This window comes from Ips typographus, linkage group LG11 (genome assembly GCF_016097725.1).
Source record: "Ips typographus isolate SLU linkage group LG11, UJ_Ityp_2.0, whole genome shotgun sequence".
Classification (NCBI taxonomy): domain Eukaryota; kingdom Metazoa; phylum Arthropoda; class Insecta; order Coleoptera; family Curculionidae; genus Ips; species Ips typographus.
The window spans coordinates 10,203,425-10,225,951 of record NC_138432.1 but is presented as its reverse complement, the minus strand read 5'-3'; the positions used below and the strand labels follow the sequence as shown (position 1 = coordinate 10,225,951).

The following is a 22,527-nucleotide window of genomic DNA, read 5'->3' as shown; positions in this document are numbered from 1 at the left end:
TGTGAGAGAAAAGGATGCCCGAGTTTTATCTTTCAATTTAATTAGATTACTGATTTTATGATTTTAAAATCAAATAACTAAAAGAAAAGGACGTTATTTGACTATTTGACAGGTTACACAACGCGTTTCCCCTTTCCCCTCCATTCACGTGTAACCGTAATGGCGGATTTAAAATCGGAAAATTGTTGTAGCTTTAGTTTTCGCGATTTTCCAGTAATATTGCAACTTTGAGACGGTTTCGTTTATTTTCTAGTGCCCTTAAAATATCCAGATTGATTTCCCTACTAGGTAAGTCCTGTATTATAGTATGTATGATATAAAAAAATTGCGCTTAGCTACAGGGAGCTCACTCCATCATAACCTTTATAAAGTTTTAATTTTTAAGAAAATGGTCAACTTCCCAGTTACACAGTAATTCCTGATGTGTTTAAAATTAGTACTTGCATACCTAGGTAAATGTATATTGGTTTTTGAATAAAGTTACAAAATCACCAATTCTCTATATTCTGGTGACTCTTTTAATAATCTATTTATTTTCTGTCGTCTCATCTTTAGATTTTTCTTCACAAAATAAGACAATAAAGTATGAAAAACCAAAATTTACTTAAAAACTGTTAACTCTCCAAAAACACAACCTAGTATCATCCCCAACACAAACAATTGGATAATGATAGTGCCACTGCACATTAGTAGGAAGAACCACATTACTACTAAGTTTCAAAGTTTGTGTGGTGGTGTGTACTACTTTGAGGGACCCGTCCAAACTGTTGACTGTTGCAATCAGCTCTGCTTGAGGAGAAAACCGTACATTACCCCCATTTTCTGAGAAAACAATGGTGCTCTGTTGAGGCAAACTGCAATCAAATAATCAAGTTTGAGAGGTTGAAAAATATTTAAATTAACCCTTACCAAGGCTTAGTAACATCCCACAATAGCAATTCTCCTAACTGTAGTGTGGCCAAAATCTGACTATCAGATGGGGCCCAATGGGCTGAACTGAGTGACTTGGCAAATTCAAGTGACAGTATTGGAGTACCAGTTTCAGTGTTGTAAAACTTAACCAGTCCTAAAATAACTCATAAGTGAAGGCAAATTTGAGTTTAAATTTACAATACCAATCTTTTCTGCAACCAGCAATTTTCCTGGATCTGACCGATGCCATGACACCACCATACCAGGGGATGTTAAGTTAAAGATACACTTTACCTTCAGTACATCAGTAAACCACACTTTGACAGTGTTGTCGTCGCTGGCGGAGGCCAAATGAAGGTTTTCAGAGTCAAAAGTTAAATCATTAATGTATCCATCATGGGCATTGACTACTCTACACACATTGTTGTCTTGGAGGTCACTCTCAAACACTCTGATTTTGTGATCGGCGCCCCCAGCTGCAAAGACAGCTTGATGGGGCAGTAATGCCAGGGAAGTGTCCGGGGACAAACCAAGAGCAGTGCATCTGCTTGAGTGGGGAAACTCATAGAGTTTATCCACTACCAAGTCTTCCTAGAAGTTACTGTAATAACATCCTGTACGAACCGGTTTAATTAAACCACAAACCTTAAACTGTAAAGTGGCAAAAAGGATTTTATTGCTAAACGCCAGCAGTATCACATCTTTGGTCCACTCAAAAGGGGAAAAGTGGATGTGCAGGATTTGTCCATAGTCGCTGAAGTTTTTAACGTAGTGAGGCTCGCTCAGGTTACTTTTAGGAGTCTCAAAGTAGTCCATTTGTCTGGGCAATTCAAAAACCGGGAGGAAAAGTTTGTGTTGTTGTAGTAATGTAGTTTTCCTAACCTCAATCAAATCTCTAATCAATTTGGCGCCTACACATATCTGGCAACCAGTGCTGCCAGGTCTAAAATTACTACCGCGGTGGACTTTACCTATAAAAAGCGGTAGATTTGATATTAAATCACTTGATTTAAATTACGCACGTACACAAATTGTTCAAATTCGTATAGGTTGCTAACTGAAATACAAAAAAAAGCAAACAGACAAAAACAAAATACAAACTTGTAGTCGTTTGCTTGTGAGGTGTGGCAACACTGCTTTGTCATGTCAATTGCAGAATGACATTTAGGGCAGATAAATGTCATTACTGTCATTTTTTAAAAAAGTAGAGGGGTTAAGATTGGTAACAATAACAATAATTATGTTTATGTTATTATTATGTATACTTAAGGCAACCTTAAGGTTCTGACTGAACTTGGTGGTCAGTGATGCACAAGGGTTTTGCTATTGAAGTTCCAATTTCCAATCTGTTATATTCTAATTTTCAATTTTTTACTCCTTTCATCATAATATGCAACGTTGCCACTTCAGTCTTCAATTTCAATATGAAATCAACCTTTTGTTTCTCTTCATATTTTCTCTTTTAATTATCATGTTTTGTCATGTTTTATTTAAACAAGTACGTAATTCCAGTGCTGATCCTTTTTACCTTACTCATGTCGATATACTACATAACGGGAAACCCTGGTGTGAAGTTAAGACCTGTTTCCATCGCCACAGTCAACCATCTGTTGCACCAAGCCCCTTTAAGACTGCTGAACATATCTTCATTCAGGTATGTCCTGCTAAATGAGGAACCTTGCCAAGAAAACTCTGTGATTTTCATCATAACCTCTTATTTCGGTAATACGGATGTGCGTAAATCGATCAGGGAAGCCTTCACTGTTGAAAAAGACACCCAGTTGAATATTAGAACAGTATTTTTATTGGGTGTGGCTCCTAATGATAAATACACTACCCAAAATGCTGTAGAGCAAGAGAACCTCAAATTTAAAGATATTATTCAAGGGGGTTTTGTGGAAGCTTACAGAAATTTGACTTATAAGCATATAATGGGGCTCAAATGGGCCTCAACCTACTGCTCTGAAGCCAAATATGTGATCAAAATGGATGATGACACTGTGGTGAATTTGCAGCGATTTGAGGACATTCTAAACTCCGTAAAATTAGTCAATACTCCAAAATTTATAGCTGGCTACAAATTAACTAAAATGAAACCAATAAGGGATTCTTCAAATAAGTGGTTTGTAACTTTAGATGAGTACCCCGGTAATTCGTATCCAACATTCCTGTCAGGGTGGTTTTATATAACTACACCCACAATTGCCAAAGAAATCGCCACTTTAGCCAACTATAAACGTTATTTTTGGATAGATGATCTTTTTGTTACTGGAATATTGGCTCATGATCTGAAAGTATTACTTGTGGACTTAAGTCGGTACTTTGTGGCCAACTCAGAATTTATGCAGTGTTGCTTGCAAGACTTTGATAAAGGAATCGACTGTGATAAGTATGTGGGCCCCAATGGGGGTGATAAAGGCATGATTGCCAAGTTGAACTTAAAAGCGCGCCAGTGTTATGTGGGTGGGAGTTGTCTTAAAGGGCGCAGACCTTTGAATGAAACTTGTGTGGCCTGGAAGAAGGTTAATTTGGATCGTGGGGATCCTGTCATTAAAAAAATCAAACTTTGTCTTGGTGTTTTATTATATTGTTTTGTTGGTTCAATTGTAGCAAAGATATTGTTTAGTTTCTTAGTCCAGTTTATTGAAATTCTTCATCCTCATTTCGTCTACGCGTTCCCAATCCATTCTCGATTTTGGATAGGACCCATGTTGATCCTTGATTAACCACACAGAGTCAATAATTTGGCCTTCTTTATCGTCAGAGACCTACAAACAACTTAAAGTGCTCTGAAATGTATTAGACAAGTCACAAACCTGCTCCCAATAGAGATGAGTCCGATTAAACACTCTAAGTCTGGTGTAACCATAGTCACTACTGACAAAAGCTGACCAAGACGGTCTAGGACGTACAAACCCGTCAGTACCTTCGGTACAACCTGCAGAACCTGTCACAAAATGGACAGGAGACTTTGGATTGGTGTAGGGAGCCTCGTAACTGCCGTTATACACCTTAAAACATTTTATTACAAAATGAATGACAATCGGATGTTGCAGTTAACCTGTTTGTTGTATATAGGCCACAGCCTTTCGTAGCTATGTTCGTGAGCCCAAATCTCCAAGTCAACGCCGTAATTATACAACAAATCTTCCAAACCAAACAGGTGCAAAAAGGGTAAACCTACTCTAGTCAAAGTTTCGTTATGAGTACAGTCATCTTTATCATCATTACTGCAATACATCGGCCTGTGCCCCATTATAATAATCCAAGGCTGTTTCTCCCTGTAATTTGAACACCCTTAGAACAACTTCTTGTGTAGGATATCCCAGAAATATTAAAAATTCTGGGATACCCCGTATAAAAAATGGCTATGTATAAACAACCTGTTTTCAGGCAGATTGGCTTTAATCAAATCATCTACAAGCCATTCATATTGGAAAACCACACTCTTAAAACCGTAATTCATAAAATAGTAGAATTCAGTTGAAATTGAGATGATATGAATGGGGCCTAAGTTGAAGCTGTAGTATAGTGAGTTTGGGCCCCCTGGCATATTGAATCTAGCCCTGTAGTGGCTGAAATTGCTGTATAATCCGTGTTATTGGGGCTATAGAAAGTTTGGACACAACTTACTAAGATTCTTCATGATTTCCTGGGCATGTCATGTAGGGTAAGTAGGCTGCAACTGGCTCAATCTGTCTCATAAACTCATCCCCAATTCTACCATTTTCCTGTTTCAACAGAAAGTAAAAAGACTGTCAACTTATAGTTAAAACTGTATTTACTGAGTCCATATCATAGGCAAAGTCACCAATATGCAACACAGCATCATAGAGCCCTCTTTGAGTTTCTTCTTGTAGTCTTGCCAAGGATTTGGCATTTTCATTTCCCATATCACCATAAATGACTAGATGGGGAGACCAATCACTCCCCAAAGGTGGAGTTTTGAACCAAAACTCATTGGACCATCCTAAATCACTCCCACAATGGTACACTAACCAAAAAATGTTAAAACCTACCCTAAATCTACAAACAAGCACTTACAGTATGTGCTTTCAGGTGTAAGCTTATCCAGCACCACTTTGTGTATATACTGAGCGTGTTTTTGTGATCCCCCATCCACAAAGCAGGTGCTGTCTCCTGAAGCCCTCAGTATTAAGCCTCCAATTCCATATTCCACCAAGGACTGGTTCGTCGCGTTGAACGTTGACCAAGTCACTACAATTTGCTGCACCGAATCCCCGAACGCTATGTGCACCTGTTCGGGTTGATAATACAGCACTGGAGATCCCAAAACTGCACCAAAAAGGGTGGCAAATAGAAAAAATTCGAGCCCCATTGTTTTATTCACTGCTGACGCGCAGAACTACATTATATGACAACAGTGTGGTGTTATTCAGTATTAACAAAAGCAATTAGTGTCCGTATTATCAGTTCAAATTAGTAATTTTAAATACCCATTAAAGATGTAAATAGTAAACATAAACAATGAATGACCGTTGATGATTGACAGCTCAGACAGATGTCAAAGTTTTGGTTTGCGCCGCCATATGATTTACCTTATCAAATGTTTATCCAATAATTATTATTCAAAATCTTTTGGACAGAATTACAATTATTTGTTTAAATGCAAAAACTAGACTAATTGGTAGAAGAAGTAATTTTGGCACTGTTGCACTTGAGTTACAAGTTGCAAGTACTGTCCGGCCAGTTTGTCCTTGTTGAAGCAGGTTGTTCCCCCTCCTCTTTCAGTCTGTTTTTCCTGTAAAAAATAAACAATACATACAACTTCAACAAGTCCTTCCACTTAACTGCTCGGTTAATATCTCCAATACAAATCCATTTTAACGTGGTGCTGTTGGTCGATACTGCCCATTTTGAGTGATCCGAAGTGGTTTTAAAACTCATTTCTACCGGTTGGGTTACTCCAATGTCCAAGACGTTGTCCACCCTATTAGTGATGATATTTTGAATTCTTAAATTCAGTAGAATGGTAGAATACTAACTGAAACTGATGGTCACAATTGGAGGGTAGGCGGTTGGGTTCGTTAGGCCATGTTTCCACGTACAGGTCGCTTTGCAACGTCACCCCCACTAAATCCGCATACAAATCCTTTCCAAACTTTCCTGATTTAGCGAAGGATGTAAACGTAGCTCCAGCGTTGGTCGTTAGATTGGTAATCCGGTACCATGGAGCAGTGGTGACTGTTTGATTATTTGCAGCCTTCACCAGTTCCGGAACTTGATTTTTGAACCAATCAGGCACGGACATTTCAAATATTCGTGGTTCATTGTATTGGAGTTGCAATCCTTATTATACCAAACTACTACTAGGAAATTACTTAGATACAAAAAAAACAGCTTCATACCTACTTTGTTCAGTTGATCCAGGTTTAAAGTAACACAAAGGAAACTCTGTCCAAAGTGGGTTCCTGTTTTGGGGTAAACGTACCGAGTTTGACTAAAAGGAAAGTGGGGGACTGAGTGGATTAGCCAGAATCCTCGGCTCTGATTGGCCATCACCACCCCTTTTGTGTGACCTTTACTGGAACTTTTAGCGTCTCGAGGGGGTTGATCATTATACATTACATAGAGTATTTCATCCTGATTACAAAAATATTATAAACCAGTATAACAAAAGGAGCTTTTGTTGTGTATTAGTAACCTGCTTATTCTTAGATGACTCGTAAAGACCACTCAAAGTTGAGGCAATCATAGAGGCGCTGTCATTCACACTAACTTTGGAAAGCTGCCATTGATCGTAACTGTCTGACGTCATGTACATAAAACCTAAACCAGCCGCAATGTGCTGGTTAGGGTGTTTTCCATGTTTAGGCAGTTTGTAGGCTACAAACCTGAATTTTGTTTTTTTATGACTATTATGTTAAAATCAAAAACCAATTTACCAGTCTACAGGGTTGTTGTTGGGGTCTTTACACTGAAAAGCGCTGGTCATTGACACTAAACACAGAAAAAACCCAGAGAGTTTGAACAAATTGGCCATTACTACTGTCAGTCTAACCGCAAACTGATAAACTTTATCACTGATCCAAGTTTAATTATTCTTGAATCATTTAACATGAATGAACCTTTAATAACCCTGTGAACTAACATTGAAAAATAATTTATTGCTTAGTAATTACAAGATAAATATACAAAAAGTAAATAACCTCAAACCGCCCCCACTTGTAACACTGGAATCAGCAATTGGAAAGCGTTTTGGATGTACGTACTGCTGTTACCGGCCTAAAAAAGCACACAGTGTAGGCCAAATATATCCTAAATGTTGCCAAACTTACCTCAAAGAAGATGTTATAAATATGATCATTGATTCGGTCTTTATCGGCATTTTGAATGGTATTTAACTTCTCAGTGAACTTTTCTGCTTCCTCCAGAATGATTCGCTTAGTTATGGTAGTAATCCTGTAAAAATTCATAGTGTGAGAGAATAATACATTTTCAATGGGTCAATCATGGGCTTAACTTACTGCACTAAACTATCAGCTTCGTCTGCAGTACTTCGGTGCTCTTTCACCATAAGGAGTTCTCCAGCTTTATGGTATTGTTCCATACAAATAGCTGTGAGCTCCGCTAAAGTGTCTATAGCCTGCTGGTATATGTCCACATCATCTACTAAACTAGTTTTGACAGTATTAAGCCAATGATTGGTCTCGTCGCACACGTCAAAAAATTTCGCGTACGTTATGGGAATGTTTAATTCCTTGACGGCGCTGGACACTGTTTCTCTTTCTTCTTTCAAGGAAACTTTCTCATTGTCTTCCTCGTCTTCAGAGAGCTCACACAATTCTCTGACTTGCTCCAAAGTCTCCTGCATCTCCCTCAAACTATCTCCTGATAAAGAGTTTTTGAGGTTGTCCAGTTTAATGCTGCACAATTTGGATAACATCTCTAAAGCCTCCAAGTGTACCAGACCTTGATGATCGTCAAATAAAGTTTCGTAGTTTTTAATTTTTTTTGTTTCTTGTGGTTTTTCTGGCTCTTGCTCTGCCTTTTCTTTGGCTTCGCGCAGGATTTGTGACAGATTGGGTTTTCCCCTGGTGTCCAGTTTCAAAAAAGCGCGTTTTTCTTTAAACCTGGATCTCCATCCTGTAGTACTTCTACCGTTTTCTTTCCTATGGCTTCTAAAGTATCTAAACCACCTGAGATTACTTTAGTTCCTGTAGACTCAACAAATTTCACTAAGGACCCTAAACCAAATGTTCCTAATGAACTTGAGTCTTCTGGTTGACTGTCTGTTTTAAGTTGTGTGTTCATTTTAGCTAGTTCTTCAGGTTGGGGAATACCAATACTGCTCTCCAACACCTGTGACACTTGACTAGTTAATGTGGTAACACTTTGAGTAGCTGTATTTAACAGTGAAGTAACACCCCATCCTCCCCACCCACCCCAACTAGACTCTTGACTTTGAGGAGGTTTTTCTAAAGGTTCCCATTCCCCATCATCTTGCCACAAGTTTTCTTGGGTAGAAGAGTGTTTTAGGGTGTCTGAATTGTTCACTATAGTCTGTGATTGACTCTGGGAATCCCAGTCAGCATCAAAGTCATTCCAGCCATTATTGTCCTCACTTTTAAGAGTGTCAGCTTCCTTGGCTGCCTCAGAACCCCAGTCAAGTTCATCATCATCCCATAAGTTGTCTTCTTCAAGTTTAGGGTCTGATTGTTTTTCAATTTGAGGGAGAGATTCAGTTATTGTTGTGTTAGTTGATTGGCCTGGTTGGGGCTCTACAGGATTTTTTTCCACTGTACTGCTTTGAACTACTTCTAAAGGCTCACCTGGTTTAGGGTCTGAATTTTTATTGGGAATGTGGGGAACTTTTAATGGTGGTGTGGTGGTCCTGACTGGGTTTACCACATCTTTTTCAGGGAGGGGATCATTTGTGTCTTCCAGTTTCAATTTGCACAGTTCAGGTTCAATAACTTTGTCCTGTCGGGGCACTTTAGATAATTTATGGTCATCTACGTCGGACTCAAAATCTTCGTCCGCACTTTCAAAATATTCACTGTCCGATGTTTCCATGTTGAGATTATTTACTAGAAATTCAAAAATTTATTTTAAAGGGGGCCCAAACATATGTTTTTGACATTAGAACACGTCATCATACAACTGACAGAATGAATGACATTTGAATGAGTTTTGACGGAAGGCACAAGTCAATGCAAGTGGTTGGACACTCACATAGATGGCGCTATTGTTTTTTTGCGGGTGTGCTAGTTAACCGTCGGTATTTGAGTTAACCATCACTCTATAGTTGTTAGTTTAAGGATATTTTGCTTGAGGGTTCATAGGAAAATGCAACTATTTTTTCTAGTACCTGTTGGTACTTTAATAGAGATGAAAAAAATGGGAGTGGACAAGTGGCGCATTCCAGTTGCAGTAGTCGCATTTTTGCCGTGTTAACGACCGATTAAGAACAAATCAGTAGGTAGTATTAATATTAAAACGATAAAGAGCCGTACCGTAGGCGTCCGTTTTAAATAGTTTGCACTTCCCAGCGGTGGAATACACAACGTATAGCGTACATAATACGGCTGTATGTTTTAATACGCTAGTCAGTCGCATTCCACAGCCGAGGTTAAGCTGTTGCGATTGGTCCGCGCCTGTTATGACGTCACCGTGGGCGACCGTTCTCGCTTGATAATAAAATGTGTTCGAACATTCAACATGGCCGTGCGTAGTTGTTAGTGGTTTGTGTGTGTGTGTGTGTGCGCTGATTTTAGTGGGGTTTGAATGGATTTTAACGCGATATAATGCCCAGAAAACGGAATGGGGAGATTCCGCTACCCGAGGGTTGGGATTTTGCACGCGACTACGACGGGAAGGTTTACTTCATTGACCACATTTCCAAGCAAACGACATGGATCGACCCGAGAGACAGGTAGAAAGATAATTTTTTATAAATCTAGTGGTGTTTCTTTGCTATGCTTCTGTTACTTGAGTGCCCTAGAATGTATTTAAGTGGCCTAAACCAGCGGGTACTAAACAGAGCGAGTTAAAAACTAAAATAACAATTGACGTTGAACGAACTAGGCATCAACCTCTAAATAACGTAAACATATAACTAATGCAGGCAGAGATAACCCCATAAATTCGATAAATAAGTCGAGTAATAGTACATTCGGTTCGTTATCGAGCAGTCCTGGCGGTTCGGAATGGTCGGTATGTTGCTTTCGAAACGCCAAAGGTATGCAAGAATTTTATTACAATTTAAAAAAACCTTGCGGCAACGGTGCTGCCGTCTAGCGGAAAATATGCGCATCGCTCGAAATAAATATTAGATTTATATTGTATCTAAAAATATTTACAATCTTTCTCTCCTCTCGGAACCGGCGGGTTTGAGTAGGGCGGGCCCCGGACTCCCAATGCAAAATCCGGGACAAACGCAACACGCAAAAATATGACATCCAAACGTGTTTTGTTTTTGTCCGTCGTCGCATACGTTTGTTATGTTATTGTCCTAGGCCGACCATGACGTCAACGCCATGGCATGCGGCTAGTATTTTTGTCAATGTCGTCCCGATCTTCTTTTGTTTCGATGCGTGTCAATGTCGCCGTTAATTGTCAGTTAAATGAAAAGACACAATAGTCACCTGTTATTTATTTTCACCATTATAGTCTGAATAGAAAAAATACACTCCCCACAATTGATCCAGTTATTAGATTATGTTGAAGTTGTAAGGAAAATTTTGATTTGAAGTTCAGTTCATTCATAGCAACGGTTGCTAAGGACAACAGCCTGCTAGGATTTTTGGTGGTTTATTTTAAAAATGCCCAGTTAGGTTAAATTTTTGTAGCCTCCATGATTACTCCGCCATCTTGTTGTTTAACTCACTAAAGTTGCTACTGAGCGTCATATTAAAATGATTCTAAAACACGTCATTACTGGCTTATCACTGGGCTTATCATTTTCGGTTTTCAAAAAAAGATATTCCTAAGCCAACTTGATCACACTGTACAATTACATTAGGTAGTCAAAGCCTTCTTAGATTTTTTTATGTGCTAGAGTTGATATTTGACAGTATGTTTTCTTCACTACATTAACGGTCACGTGACTCTTTGTTACATGACGCCATCAAACAGATCTTATTCCAGGATTAGTTTAATTTGGAAATAATTTTTCGTTAGTCATGATTTTTCTCCCAGTTGGTTACAAAATGTTATTTTTAACAGGAAACCGTTGTTTAGCTAACCCGAAAACTATTTTGAATTAAGTAATAAACACAAATTTCCTGGGAACACCGTCTACCAGGAAGGTAAACATGGATTTTTTCTGGTAGGTGGACAAAAGTGTATAGTTCCGAGAAGGTGAGCCACTGTGCTGAGGGAATTTGGCCAAGGGTGGGGGGGGTCGTTTTTTTTTCGAAAATAGACTGCATGGCGTCCGAATTGCCCTGTTGGAAATTCAAGTGAAATGGCCCCGTTTATTTACGTTGTGCGCTGGTCTGGCAGCTGGCGAAACTCATAAATCTTTTAGTTTTTGGCTCCAGGGGGCGCAAATTCCACCAAGATTTCATGTTTTTTCTATTCCAGTTTTTTGTTTTGTTCCTGGCAGGTTTAAATACCAGATCACTGAGATAACTAATAGATTAGCTCTTATGATGAATAAAGTTACTTCCTAGGAAAAAAATAATACTAGGTGACCATGAACCCTTTGAAGTCACTTTTGTAGATCAGTTTCTGGGTTGTTCCGTATCAATTAAATTGGATCTGGTGAAGCTGTAAGTGTTAGAAATTAAAGATGTTTATTAGCAATTTGACCTGTAGAAATTAATCGATATTCGCGGTATTCCTTCGACGTCTAAAAATGACATTGCATACGTTTGGTTGTTATTGAAAGAGCAGATAGATAATCGATTTGCGTAAATCCATGGAAGATGATAAACCCTACCGAGTGACGTCATAAACAGCGGCATGCCTTTGCTTGTTTTCCACACGCCCGCAGATTGTTCGACCAAACAGTTAAACTGGCCTTCACAAAGGTTATCGGTAACCCGACACTATATTCGTGCCGTTGGAATGCACACTTAGCATAAAATTCGATACGGTTTTAGCCTATTGAATTCCTTTCTTGAGCGTGTGTAATCATCATGGTATTGATACTGCCTGCAACCCATGAGTTTGCTTTTAATCCTGCATTTTTATAGCTCCATGAAAGTACCAAAACCTAACCTCAATTCTGGCATGTAATTTAAGGGGGTGTGTTCAGTGTGTCACTTTAAGAATTTCAAAATTAACTCCAGGGCGAGTATTCTTGAAATGAGGAAAGGAAGTTGCATGGATGTGACATAAATCTGTCATTGTCATATTCAATGAAAACTTCTCTTGAGAGTGCCTGCTTTCAAGAATTAAGGGCCGAAGATTCTCAAGTATAATATACTTTTGTTGTAAACTTGTGAATGACCAAGGGAAATTATTAAACAAATCATATTGACATTGACATTTGTAACATTCTCATTGCTAGAACTGCAACTCTGGGTTTGTTGGATTATTTCACTTTCAGCGTGGAGCAAAAATAATTTTTTTGTCTCCCGTATACACACATACACAAATACGATGGAATGCTGCGTGCCAGAGCGAGAGAGAGAGCGAACGCCCCTTACGTCGTCGTCGGTACCATCGGAATGCGGTGACGGTCGGCCGCGACGTTGCCACATCCCCGGCCCGGATTTTTCACATTTTTTATGGCGTTGTTGATGATAAGCAATCGTCGTCGTGAATTCTGGTTTTCGTTTTATGGGTAATAGATGCGAACGCTCCGACTTTAACAAACTACTACTTGTCGTTGCCGTCAACCTAGTCCCCTTGACGTACCTAAATATAACAAACCTATAGAGACCGACCCCCTAGTCATTCTCCATGGAATGTTAACTACCTACCGAAATAATGGTATGCGTGTAATCCGAAACAGATGTTTTGTGTGTGTGTTTTCCTTTTGGCCGGGACGACCGCTTTATTGTTTTGACAGCTGGCTTTGTGTGTAGTAGACCTTATAAAGAAGTCGCATTTTTTCGGTGCGGGTGCCTTTTTTTTTGTACCATTTCTGCGCGGCCTTTAAAATGGTGGCCTCTGGAGCCTTTGACCTTCCGAGATTCGCATTCCTCGACTCGTGAATACGCGTACCGTTCTCTACTTTTTTGGTTTTCATTTCAACTCTGAAACATCCAGCTTAATGGTTACATTTGTTTTTGATTACTCACAGCTTAGACTTTTACTGATGTTCCTCCTACAATTCATCAAATCACATTCAAAGGCAAAAATATTGAAATTTGGTGTAAAAACTATGTAAACTATTGGCGTTTCAAGTTTTGAACTAAAATCGGGCAACACGTTCCTAACCTAACATTGTAAATAATATGTCACTGTCACAATCAATGTAAACAAAGGGAGGAATGACAACTGAAATGCCCGAAACTGTTTTCAAAACTGATCACCAGAGGGAGTATTTCTTACCTTGAAACGCCAATAATTACTGTGTCCCTCAACAAATATGTTTACTCTCATTTGAACTGTCAATGGCGTCAAATCGAAAGGGTCAGTTTAATAGGTAACAGACAGTTAGTTCTAAGACACGTAGTTGCATACCGCCATTAACTCTCTTAAATTATCCATACTGACATCAACACAGAGTTGTCAAGAATTTTTATTTAACCCCCGGTTGCACCCTAAGCGGTACCTAAGCTAAGTCATGATTTGTCTGTGACAGGTCAGGTGCAAAAATGTCAAATTCAAATATCGATGCACTGTTTCCTAAATTGACTAGTTGACAGCCAAACAGCTCTACAACATGTGATTATAGGCGTTCTTCAACTGTCAAACAAAACTGCGTTCCGTATTATACTAAATTGTTTTCTCCGTTTATTTCAGATATACCAAGCCTCAAACATTTGCCGATTGTATAGGTAACGAGCTGCCCTTAGGTTGGGAGGAGGCGTATGACGGTCAGATCGGGGCCTACTACATCAACCACATGAACCGTAAGTACCGAGTATTTGTAATCATAAAGTTAGATAATTATCCTTGGGTCGAGGAGAAAAAAAAGGCGGTGGCATTTTCTCCCGGGGCCATAATAATTGCCCGGCCGGCGTATTTTCCCAGGCGGAATTGCATATCTCGGCCACCATGGAAAAATCTTATTAAGGATCGTAGGTACTGCGCATAGTTGCCATTCTTCTTGTGGGAAAAAAAGCGAAAAGGTATTAAATGCCCGCCGCGGATAAATAATTCATAAATATGTGCGGTGATTATTATTCCGACGTCGTCTTTTATGGAGTTTCTAACAGCGGATGTTATGGTTCAGTAACGAGCGGATTTAATCAATCTTTTTTTATTTTAGAGTCCACTCAATTGGAGGATCCGCGTCAAGAGTGGAGGGCCGTGCAAGAAGCAATGCTGAGAGACTACTTGCAAACAGCTCAGGACGTTTTAGAGGTTAGTTTAACTTACGACAGTCACGCGTACGACTGCAACCGGCCTCAAGGCGATCCGTCATCGTATTTATGTTTTTTTTTTTTTCGGGGCCACAGTCCGTAATGCCTTTTTATTGCCCACTTAAAATTCCAAATGCTGAGTACCAGCTACCGGTGTTGTCTACTTCGTATCTACATGAAAGAACCCAACCAGAAAGAGAGAGAAAGAAGAGAAACCAGGTCTTGTTTCTGGCGAGTCCAGTGACGTTGCGTTATCGTAAATTTGGTCGTTATGCTAAACTTTAGTTTGTCCAAGAATGGTTTTGCCTCCTAACGTGACTCCAATTGCTTGCCATCACATACGTGCATAGAGTAAGACTTGGAAACTTTACTGATAATGGTAAAATAAAAAGCAGATAACGGGGGACGTCAATGTCCGGATCAACGATTAAAGCGGCTCCTCGGTTCACGATATACCCACGAGGGGGAGCGGAACGAGGGACGAGGAGTACTCGCTTACTCGCAAACCGCGCGATGCATTGGCTACCTGTGTTACGCCGCACGATCCCAGCGTGGCCACTGCATTCCACCGATACCTAACGAAGATGACCGAACGCAAAATTCCTTTCCTTCGGTACCATTTATTACATATACCATAGAGTAGTGGTAGTACTGGCAGTACCCATGGGTAAACCGATTTTTTTTCATTTTTGTACTCTTTTTGACAGCTTGAAATTTCCTCTGCCGTGCGATTATTGTTATTATGATCACTATCAAGCGTAATACAACTAGGTTGTAACTAGAGTTCTATTGTGACGTTTCCGATAGTCAATTCTCCATAACTAAGTAATCTTCTGTACCAAAATGTGCAGACTGCATTATACACAGTGGCACTAGAATCTTTATGTACTTTTGCCCGGTCAATAAAGTCTCTTAAATTGAACAATTTCATGGATAAGTTGAATTGTTTAGTACTGCCAAAAAAATTAATTAATTAGATAGTATAGATCCCTTGAGTACTGCTTTGGAGATCACTAAAGTATTTATAGTAATTTTTTGTTTAAAAATATATGAACGTGATATTGGAATATCATCAACATTCAGTCTAAGTTACTTAAAAAGTAACTTAGTTATTGCACAAGTGCATTCCTTCTATGCTTCAACTGATAATGCTAAATAAAACAAAAAAACACGCTGGTCACGTGACATAAAATGACACCGGACGCACGCTTGACTACACTCAATACCAAGTTTCTTAGTGTACATTGACTTTTTTTGCAGTGGCAATGTTTAATGGATGTTGAAAAATCCTTAATGGAAACCGGTAAAGAAATTTCAATACTCGAAAGCGCGCATCGGCAAGAAATAAAAAAAATAAAATGGGGGAAATCAAAATGCGCCGTAGTCCGCGAAGAAGAGCCGTGGGGAATGTTTAAAACATGGGGCCCCGCTCGATCTGAGGCAAAAAAATCCCAAAAAGACCAAGTAAAAAAACTTCTACTCGCGTTATCTCCGATCTTCATTCTTTGCCCCGCATCTGGCCTGCTGCCGGCCAAGGGTAAATTCCACACCGTTGATGACGGCCAGTGGCGTAGCCCTTCGGGTATCGGTAACATTCTTAAAATCTACTTGCTCTCAAATTCTTTATTATGCACGTTTACCTGAAGAAATGTATCTTCCTAAATCTTGGAGTGGTGTTAGATAAAGAGAGGGATAAAATGGGGGCACTACGCCGCCCCTGGAGTTGTGGCCGAGCCCGAAACAATGCTCTCTGCCCCCGACCCGTTGGAATGCACACGGAAATTAGAGTGGCCCGGGCCATCGGGGTGCGGGTCGGAGGAGAGGGGGCCCCCCAACACACAGGGCCTGGCTGAAGGACGAATCAAGGCCGGTCGTCAGACAATCCGCACTCCGCAGCCTCCAGTCGTGATGGAGATGTGGCCCTTGTGCTACGTGCATCATACAGCACCACCCGCGCTATTTAGGGTGCATTTGGGGTTGGGACAGGACGGCGGCCGTCCTCCTGACCACCGTGTGCACACGCTGCCTTTTGCCGCCAAACCGTTGAATAGCTATTCGGGAGCCTCGCATTTTTTCACTTTGCCGGCGTCTTATGTTGTGGGCGGCACTCGGTACGGGGTGGCAGCTGTTCGCGGTCTTAAAACTGATAACAGTTTAGCAGGATTTAGTGTTATTGTAAGTTTTTGTATACTTTTGTTGTGGCCCCGTCAGTGCTATTCAATTTATGACAATAAATAATAAAAGATCATTAAAAAATGGCACTTTAATTTTGCAGGCCAAAAAAGACATATACCAAGTGAAGTCCCAAAGGTTAATACTAGCCCAGGACGAGTACAACCACCTGAACAATGAGCTGGCGACTTTAACTACGTCACGCACTAGCTGTAAGTTTATAAAACAAAACCATCAAAATGAGAAACTCTCATTACGGTCCTGTTTTCAGTGTGCTCCACATCAAGCACGATCAGCACCAAGTACGACCCAGACCTGCTCAAATCCGACGTTGCCATGGCGAAAAACCGCGTCTCCCGCCTGAAGTCCGAGTTGGAACAGGTCCGGAACGAGATGAACTTTACCCAGAGGGGCGTCGAAACTTTAGCAAAGTAAGTGTCAATTCTATTGTAAAATCCAAAATGTCATATTTGAACTACTGAAATTTCTAGTAACAAATAGTTACATTAATCTAGTTACTTGATTATTCAAATTTTAAACGAACCATTATTGAACAATTTCAGTGTGGAACAAAAATTGAGTACAGGTCAGGGCACCTGCTACAACATTGTAGAAGCTCAAGCCATTATGGCGGAGCTAAGAAACATCCAAAAATCTCTGTCGTCCGGCGAAAAAGAAAAGGCTGAACTGATGCAATCGCTGGCCAAACTAAAAGACGACTTGACTAGATTGCAACTGTCCGAAAGTTCCCCAGATGTCTCCACCTTAAGTCTACCTCAAGAGAAACTGAGCACCGCCTCGCAAACCGATCTATCTTGCGAATTGGTGCCTGTCGGCACCCGTTTAGCGGAAATGGCCAAAATGCGTTTAGAATATGATGAAGCAAGGAAGAGAATTCAAAATATTCAACAAAAATTAGCGGATTTAGAGGAAAAAGTACAACCTGGTCAAGTCGAGTCGGACAAAGACAGATTGCTGCTCTTCCAAGAGAAAGAACAACTGTTACGTGAATTGCGCAGCATCACTCCAAGGATGCGTTCCAAAGAAGAGATGTGTGACATTCAGGAGGAGTGCAAACGCCTCGAACAAGATCTGAACAACGCGTTGGAAATGTCGAATCGGGCGATTGCTGACAGGCTACGGCTGCACGAAGAGAAGCAGCTGTTGTTGCAACAGCTGAAAGACGGACTGAAGCAGATGACGCAACTAGAGTCGCAGCTGAAGACGTTATCAGCTAGCACGTTGTCGGTTAGCAGTAGTTCGAGCTTAGGGTCCCTCTCTACCACCAGCAGCAAGGGATCGTTAAGTTCTGCGTTGAGTTTTACGGACATTTATGGAGGTCCACAGTGTTTAGGGGGCTCTAATGTGGATATGGCCGATTTACATCGGAGGGTCGAGCGGCTGCTGAAAAACAATGACAGTCCACAGGTGAGTGTCATATACATAGTTACTAGAATTACTTTTATAATTTCAAACTTAAAGGATATGTAGGTATTCTTATAGATTTTTTTTTACGTTTGATCTTATTAGAGTCTGTATTTAGGGTACTAAGACTTAATAATATTTAATCTAGGTTGTTCCATCGCCGGTTCGATCTCAACCGTCTCTGTCACCTCGCAGTTCTCTCTCTTCTGTCTCCCCACCAATATCTCCAATGTACGAGAATTTGCCTTGCTTACCGCCTCCCCAACCTACGAACAAGTAGAAAAGGACAGGAGGATGCTACAGCCCGATCAGCCGCTAGACCAATACCGAATCTCCAACGAGTACGTCAACTACACCCCACCCAGAATATCTATACCTAGTCTGTCACCTTTGACCGATCTTTTGGAGGCACAAACGACCAACATGTCCCAAGGTTCCGGTTTGGGAAGGCCGGCACGTTACTCCTACGAAAACTCAGAGGTGCCGCTTTCACCCATCTCGGAGACGCCACCACCAATTTTGGACGATATGCTGCCAAGGCCCTGCAACGCTTTCAAGAACGTCATCGTCGGGAACGAACACTAGGTCCGTGTCAGCTGCGGTTAGTGACGAATCTGTGGCGGGAGATTCGGGCGTATTTGAAGCTTCGCGACGTCGTACATCGGGCGTGTTTGGTTCGTCTGATTCGTACTCGCCTGAGACTGCACAGGTGCAAATCAAATTGAAATATACCTTAAGTGAGGCTGCCCTATGTGTCACAGTAGAGAAAGCCAGAAACCTAAACGCTCTACTCATACCGGAAAATTCAGAAGTGTAAGTAAACATCAGCCCAGTGATTCGAAAAATGTTTATAATATTCATTTATAGGTACATAAAAAACGGCACTATTACCGTCCGTTCCGCCATTGAGACATTGCACGAGGCCGGTGCGCGATTTGAAAAAGCCAACTTGAGGACACATTAACATTCCAGTTCCCCGCAACGAAGATTTGCACGAAAACGTTGCAGGTCAACGTATGGAGCAGATCGAACAGCAGCAGGACGTTTGTGTGGTAAGTGTTTTGTTGGTGTATCACTGTATTTTGCTATCAGGTAATAAGAAACAAATCAAGCTTGAGGTTTTAAAGAGTGCAAAAAAGTCTAGCATATACTTTGGTTTATAGGGAAGCGCCCAAGTGAGTTTGGCCAGACTTCAACCCGCAATACGTTTCGCAAAAATGGTACAACGGTTCTCGCTCTGCAAGAAGAAGAGCGGCCTCCTACCCAGCACCGTCCTCTAAATCTTGTGTCGAGCACCTCAACCAAGAGGAGGCAGCATATAGATCAGGAGCAGTTAAAGAGGATGAGTTCGGACGATTCGACCATTATCTCGTCTCAAACTCGCACTTTGACGCGAAAACCAAGAAGCTGTGGTACCTTCAGGGATGTCCCTGAACTTTGAGGAGTTGTACAACAGCCTTAAAACCCACGGCAGAGTACGACGTGCTGATGACTCGGACGAGGAAGCGAAGAGGAGGATATCGAAGAGGAGGAGGAGGAAGACGACGCGTTAGAGTTTCGTCCAAACTTAGACGTGGTAACAGGAAGACATTGACGTTTCCGAGGAGGCGGAGCAGGAGAAAAGCTGCTACGAGGACAAACAGACCAACACGGAATGCGCGTTCTATCCCGAGCAAGCCAAACATTTGAAGAAAATGGCCCAAATGAATGGGATGGAAGATCGCGGTGCCATTTAAGAGGAGTCAAACCTTTTCGCCTAGTGCGCACGTATCAAAACACGAGTACATTTGCAAGCTGAATCGGAGTGACAGTGACAGTGCTATGCCGTTATATCGGAGGGGTAACAAACCTTTTGAGAGGCACGCGGTCGAGAGGAGATCGCTCAGGTTCCGAAGACCGTCGCATTCCATGGCTCAGTTGTCTATTAGCAAGTCTCAGTCGCATATTCCACAAACTCCAGGTAAATATTTTTCTATGTTAATTCTTTCATAAAACACGTATTTTGGTGAGTAAATAGTGCCATTGTCTCATTACAATCAAGTTAACCATCCAAGTTACTAATCCACTGAATTTTTCTATCCGTTAGGATTAAATTTAATAAGTCTCGAACCAGTAACGTGACAACAACAGGAGCTAAAATTTGTCACAATACAAACATCCATCAGGATTTTCGAATTGTAAAATTCTTACTTTTTAGGTGTTCAATTTATGCACGTCACAGCTATCTGACTTAGCAACAATACCACATGCTGTCTAATTTCTTTTGTATGATGATTTCAATGTAAATGTGTTGATTGTTTTCTCTAGTGTGGATCAGTAGAAAAGACAACGGTTTTAATGCACCAAGAGATTGCAGAATATAGCTGCCAACCTATTAAACTATTTTATTAAATTATAATAGTTCGTTTCGTTTAATACAAACATCAGTTATGTTATTTGAACCAAAATAATTGGATTATGTTTTTTAAGTTGTTTACATCCAATAGCATTTTGTACTTATGTAAAACTTCATTTTCTTTTCCAGAACGTCGATCGACTTGGAATTGGACCTCCGAGCACAAACACACCAGACTGGACACGCTCAATTCGGAACTGTTACGGCTCAGAGACCTGAAGCAACGGCTCGAAGTGGCCAAAGAAAAAGGCGACACCGAATTGGCATCCTTCCTGCTGGACAATCAGCAGTTTCAGAATTTAATCGCTCAAGCCGAACGCACCAACAAAACGTCAGACGAGAAAAAAGTGGAGAAAATGCTACGTAAGTGTCCGCGGGAAATCTACAAGTTGAGGAAAACCAAAGCGGGCAACGGCAAACCGGACATTGTCAGTTTTAAGTGAGTCGTTTGGTTGAATGTAGTACAACAAACACTATATTGTCCTTTTATTTTAGAGAAAAGATGGCGTTTTTTACTCGGACCACAAATGACAGTGCCTTTTATTCCGGACGATGACAATTGTCCAACGGACGGTCAGACCAAGACAGATGACGCTTGCGACGACAAGTACGTGGTGAGTAGGTCGATGGGAGTGGAGGTTTGAAACCACTCAAAATGTTTTAAGTGCCTTGAAAGTCGATCTGATTCTTCTTGTTGTTAGTGAAGCTTTAATTAGTGTGCGCGAGTCTAAATGCCACACTTTAAACTCATCGATCTTCCTATAATTTCTTCTGAGTTTTGTTGTATTATAAAAAGTAAATAATATCTTTCTATCGTATAGTCCAATTTGTCTTCTCTGTTTGTTACCAATATTTATGTTGTTGATACGGAATTGTTCGTGAGAAGCCGTTTAAATCTTCTTTCGAATGAGTTTTTGACTTTGACGTTTAAAATGGAGGGAAAAAAATTAAACTAAAGAGAGCCATAGTCTTTCGTTGCTTGACACGGGCAGCTCAAGGACCGTCTCGACTATATTAGCCGAGCCCCTATATTTTTGTTATATAATGTAGCTTTCTTATGTTCTAGTTATCGTGATTTTTTTTATATAAACTGTATATTCTGTACATAGAAATAATATTATTGAAAGTAATTTTAACGTGTAATATATGAACTACAGAGTAGATGTTTGTTAAATACTATTATACATTCTAAATTTCAAGTTATGTATTATTTTAATTGATATATAGTATATATATTAATAACATCCGTTTTTTATGTATTTTTGACCAGTGTCAACATTTAACTGTTTACTACCCACTTACTAACTACCTATCTCCTTTTTTTTTAATAGATTCGAAGTCACACTGCAGTGAAAGTAAAAGAAAACAGAATCATCATGTCCTAATTCCAAAGTCCTTGTCCCCAACATAATCAAGATTATATCTGGCAGTAAGTATAAGTTGGTTAGTGGTTATTTAAAATAATGCGGCTACAGTATGTCCAAGATTCGATTCTCTATACAGGAATCTCGCTTCCCGTAAGAGCTACTGCAAAGGTTAAATGGGGAAAGTTTTAGAGAATTTACTAGGCAATCCAACACCGTTTTCACAAATATTTAATTTTTCCTTTGTTTTTAAATGTTGTTTCGAAAAACCAAAGCAATTTTTTAAGGACTATCTTTCTGTGTATTTCTTTTTCGGTCTCGTAATACCATCATCTTCTTTTTTTCTTATGGGCGCCATTTTTTTTGTTTTTCCTGGTTGTAATTAATATTTGTATTAAAATGCCACCAAATAAGTATTCAAATGAAGAGAAATTTGACATGTTGGCACTGTATCTTCAGTCCAACAGAAACGCAGACGTGACTTCAATTAGGTATTTGCAGACTTATCCAGAACGACGCCAACCTCACAAGACCCACTTTAGAAATCTAGTTGTTAATTATTAGAATACGATGCTTTTGAAAAACCGTGGGGATCATACAGTCTTCATAATGAAATCCGGAATTGGAATATTTTTCAAGCCGTCAATGAAAACCCAACCGCATCTGTTAGAATAGTAGGACAAGATGTAAACGTACCAAAGCCAACTGTTCACCAAGTTCTTAAAACTTCTGGATATCATCCTTATAAGCCAACAGTTGTACAAGGGACTTTTGGAGACTGATTACCCCAGAAGACTGCGTTCTCGAATGGTAC

The 22,527-nt window shown here is 40.2% G+C and overlaps 6 protein-coding genes and 1 long non-coding RNA gene across 8 annotated transcripts; 2 read left to right on the top strand and 5 right to left on the bottom strand.

The window, feature by feature from the left end:
* Window positions 1-584: 584 nt before the first annotated feature.
* Nup37 (nuclear pore complex protein Nup37) lies at window positions 585-2,042 on the bottom strand. 2 transcript variants are annotated; one of them, XM_081989778.1, is made up of 5 exons: window positions 1,939-2,042; window positions 1,558-1,883; window positions 1,116-1,503; window positions 910-1,066; window positions 585-854 (listed from the first exon to the last, which is right to left on the bottom strand). In XM_081989778.1, exons 2-5 carry the CDS (start codon window positions 1,726-1,728, stop codon window positions 605-607), a joined length of 966 nt encoding a protein of 321 aa, XP_081845904.1. In that variant the 5' UTR covers window positions 1,729-1,883; window positions 1,939-2,042; the 3' UTR covers window positions 585-604. The 2 variants fall into 2 exon arrangements, with proteins under 2 accessions (XP_081845904.1, XP_081845903.1); XM_081989777.1 differs by having other exon boundaries at window positions 1,558-1,940.
* A 405-nt stretch (window positions 2,043-2,447) lies between these two features.
* On the top strand, window positions 2,448-3,538 carry LOC145736112 (beta-1,3-galactosyltransferase 5). Its single transcript, XM_081990363.1, has 2 exons — window positions 2,448-3,447; window positions 3,528-3,538. Exons 1-2 carry the CDS (start codon window positions 2,448-2,450, stop codon window positions 3,536-3,538), a joined length of 1,011 nt encoding a protein of 336 aa, XP_081846489.1.
* Window positions 3,477-5,253, bottom strand: LOC145735723 (acid phosphatase type 7). The gene is made up of 7 exons (XM_081989728.1): window positions 4,957-5,253; window positions 4,698-4,906; window positions 4,546-4,643; window positions 4,296-4,496; window positions 3,974-4,193; window positions 3,729-3,923; window positions 3,477-3,680 (listed from the first exon to the last, which is right to left on the bottom strand). Exons 1-7 carry the CDS (start codon window positions 5,249-5,251, stop codon window positions 3,543-3,545), a joined length of 1,356 nt encoding a protein of 451 aa, XP_081845854.1. The 5' UTR covers window positions 5,252-5,253; the 3' UTR covers window positions 3,477-3,542.
* Window positions 5,240-7,027, bottom strand: DNaseII (deoxyribonuclease II). Its single transcript, XM_081989773.1, has 6 exons — window positions 6,819-7,027; window positions 6,578-6,767; window positions 6,282-6,516; window positions 5,919-6,222; window positions 5,725-5,863; window positions 5,240-5,674 (listed from the first exon to the last, which is right to left on the bottom strand). Exons 1-6 carry the CDS (start codon window positions 6,914-6,916, stop codon window positions 5,549-5,551), a joined length of 1,092 nt encoding a protein of 363 aa, XP_081845899.1. The 5' UTR covers window positions 6,917-7,027; the 3' UTR covers window positions 5,240-5,548.
* LOC145735718 (protein FAM114A2) lies at window positions 7,021-9,038 on the bottom strand. The gene is given in 4 exon segments (XM_081989714.1): window positions 7,021-7,158; window positions 7,212-7,335; window positions 7,401-8,007; window positions 8,010-9,038. Coding segments are annotated over 4 exon segments (1,746 nt in total). The 5' UTR covers window positions 8,950-9,038; the 3' UTR covers window positions 7,021-7,083.
* Window positions 9,039-9,194: 156 nt separating this feature from the next.
* Window positions 9,195-21,586, top strand: LOC145735746 (protein kibra-like). The gene is given in 24 exon segments (XM_081989792.1): window positions 9,195-9,808; window positions 13,795-13,904; window positions 14,264-14,358; window positions 16,633-16,741; window positions 16,801-16,960; window positions 17,093-17,957; window positions 18,103-18,211; window positions 18,214-18,488; window positions 18,490-18,767; window positions 18,822-18,828; window positions 18,830-18,937; window positions 18,939-18,984; window positions 18,987-19,006; window positions 19,118-19,141; window positions 19,143-19,181; window positions 19,183-19,350; window positions 19,352-19,456; window positions 19,459-19,530; window positions 19,562-19,687; window positions 19,689-19,911; window positions 20,475-20,515; window positions 20,517-20,788; window positions 20,845-20,872; window positions 20,874-21,586. Coding segments are annotated over 24 exon segments (3,528 nt in total). The 5' UTR covers window positions 9,195-9,680; the 3' UTR covers window positions 20,994-21,586.
* Window positions 12,603-13,787, bottom strand: LOC145735750 (uncharacterized). Its single transcript, XR_014179756.1, has 3 exons — window positions 13,143-13,787; window positions 12,807-13,082; window positions 12,603-12,741 (listed from the first exon to the last, which is right to left on the bottom strand). It is a non-coding gene; the product is annotated as an uncharacterized LOC145735750 (long non-coding RNA).
* Window positions 21,587-22,527: the final 941 nt, after the last annotated feature.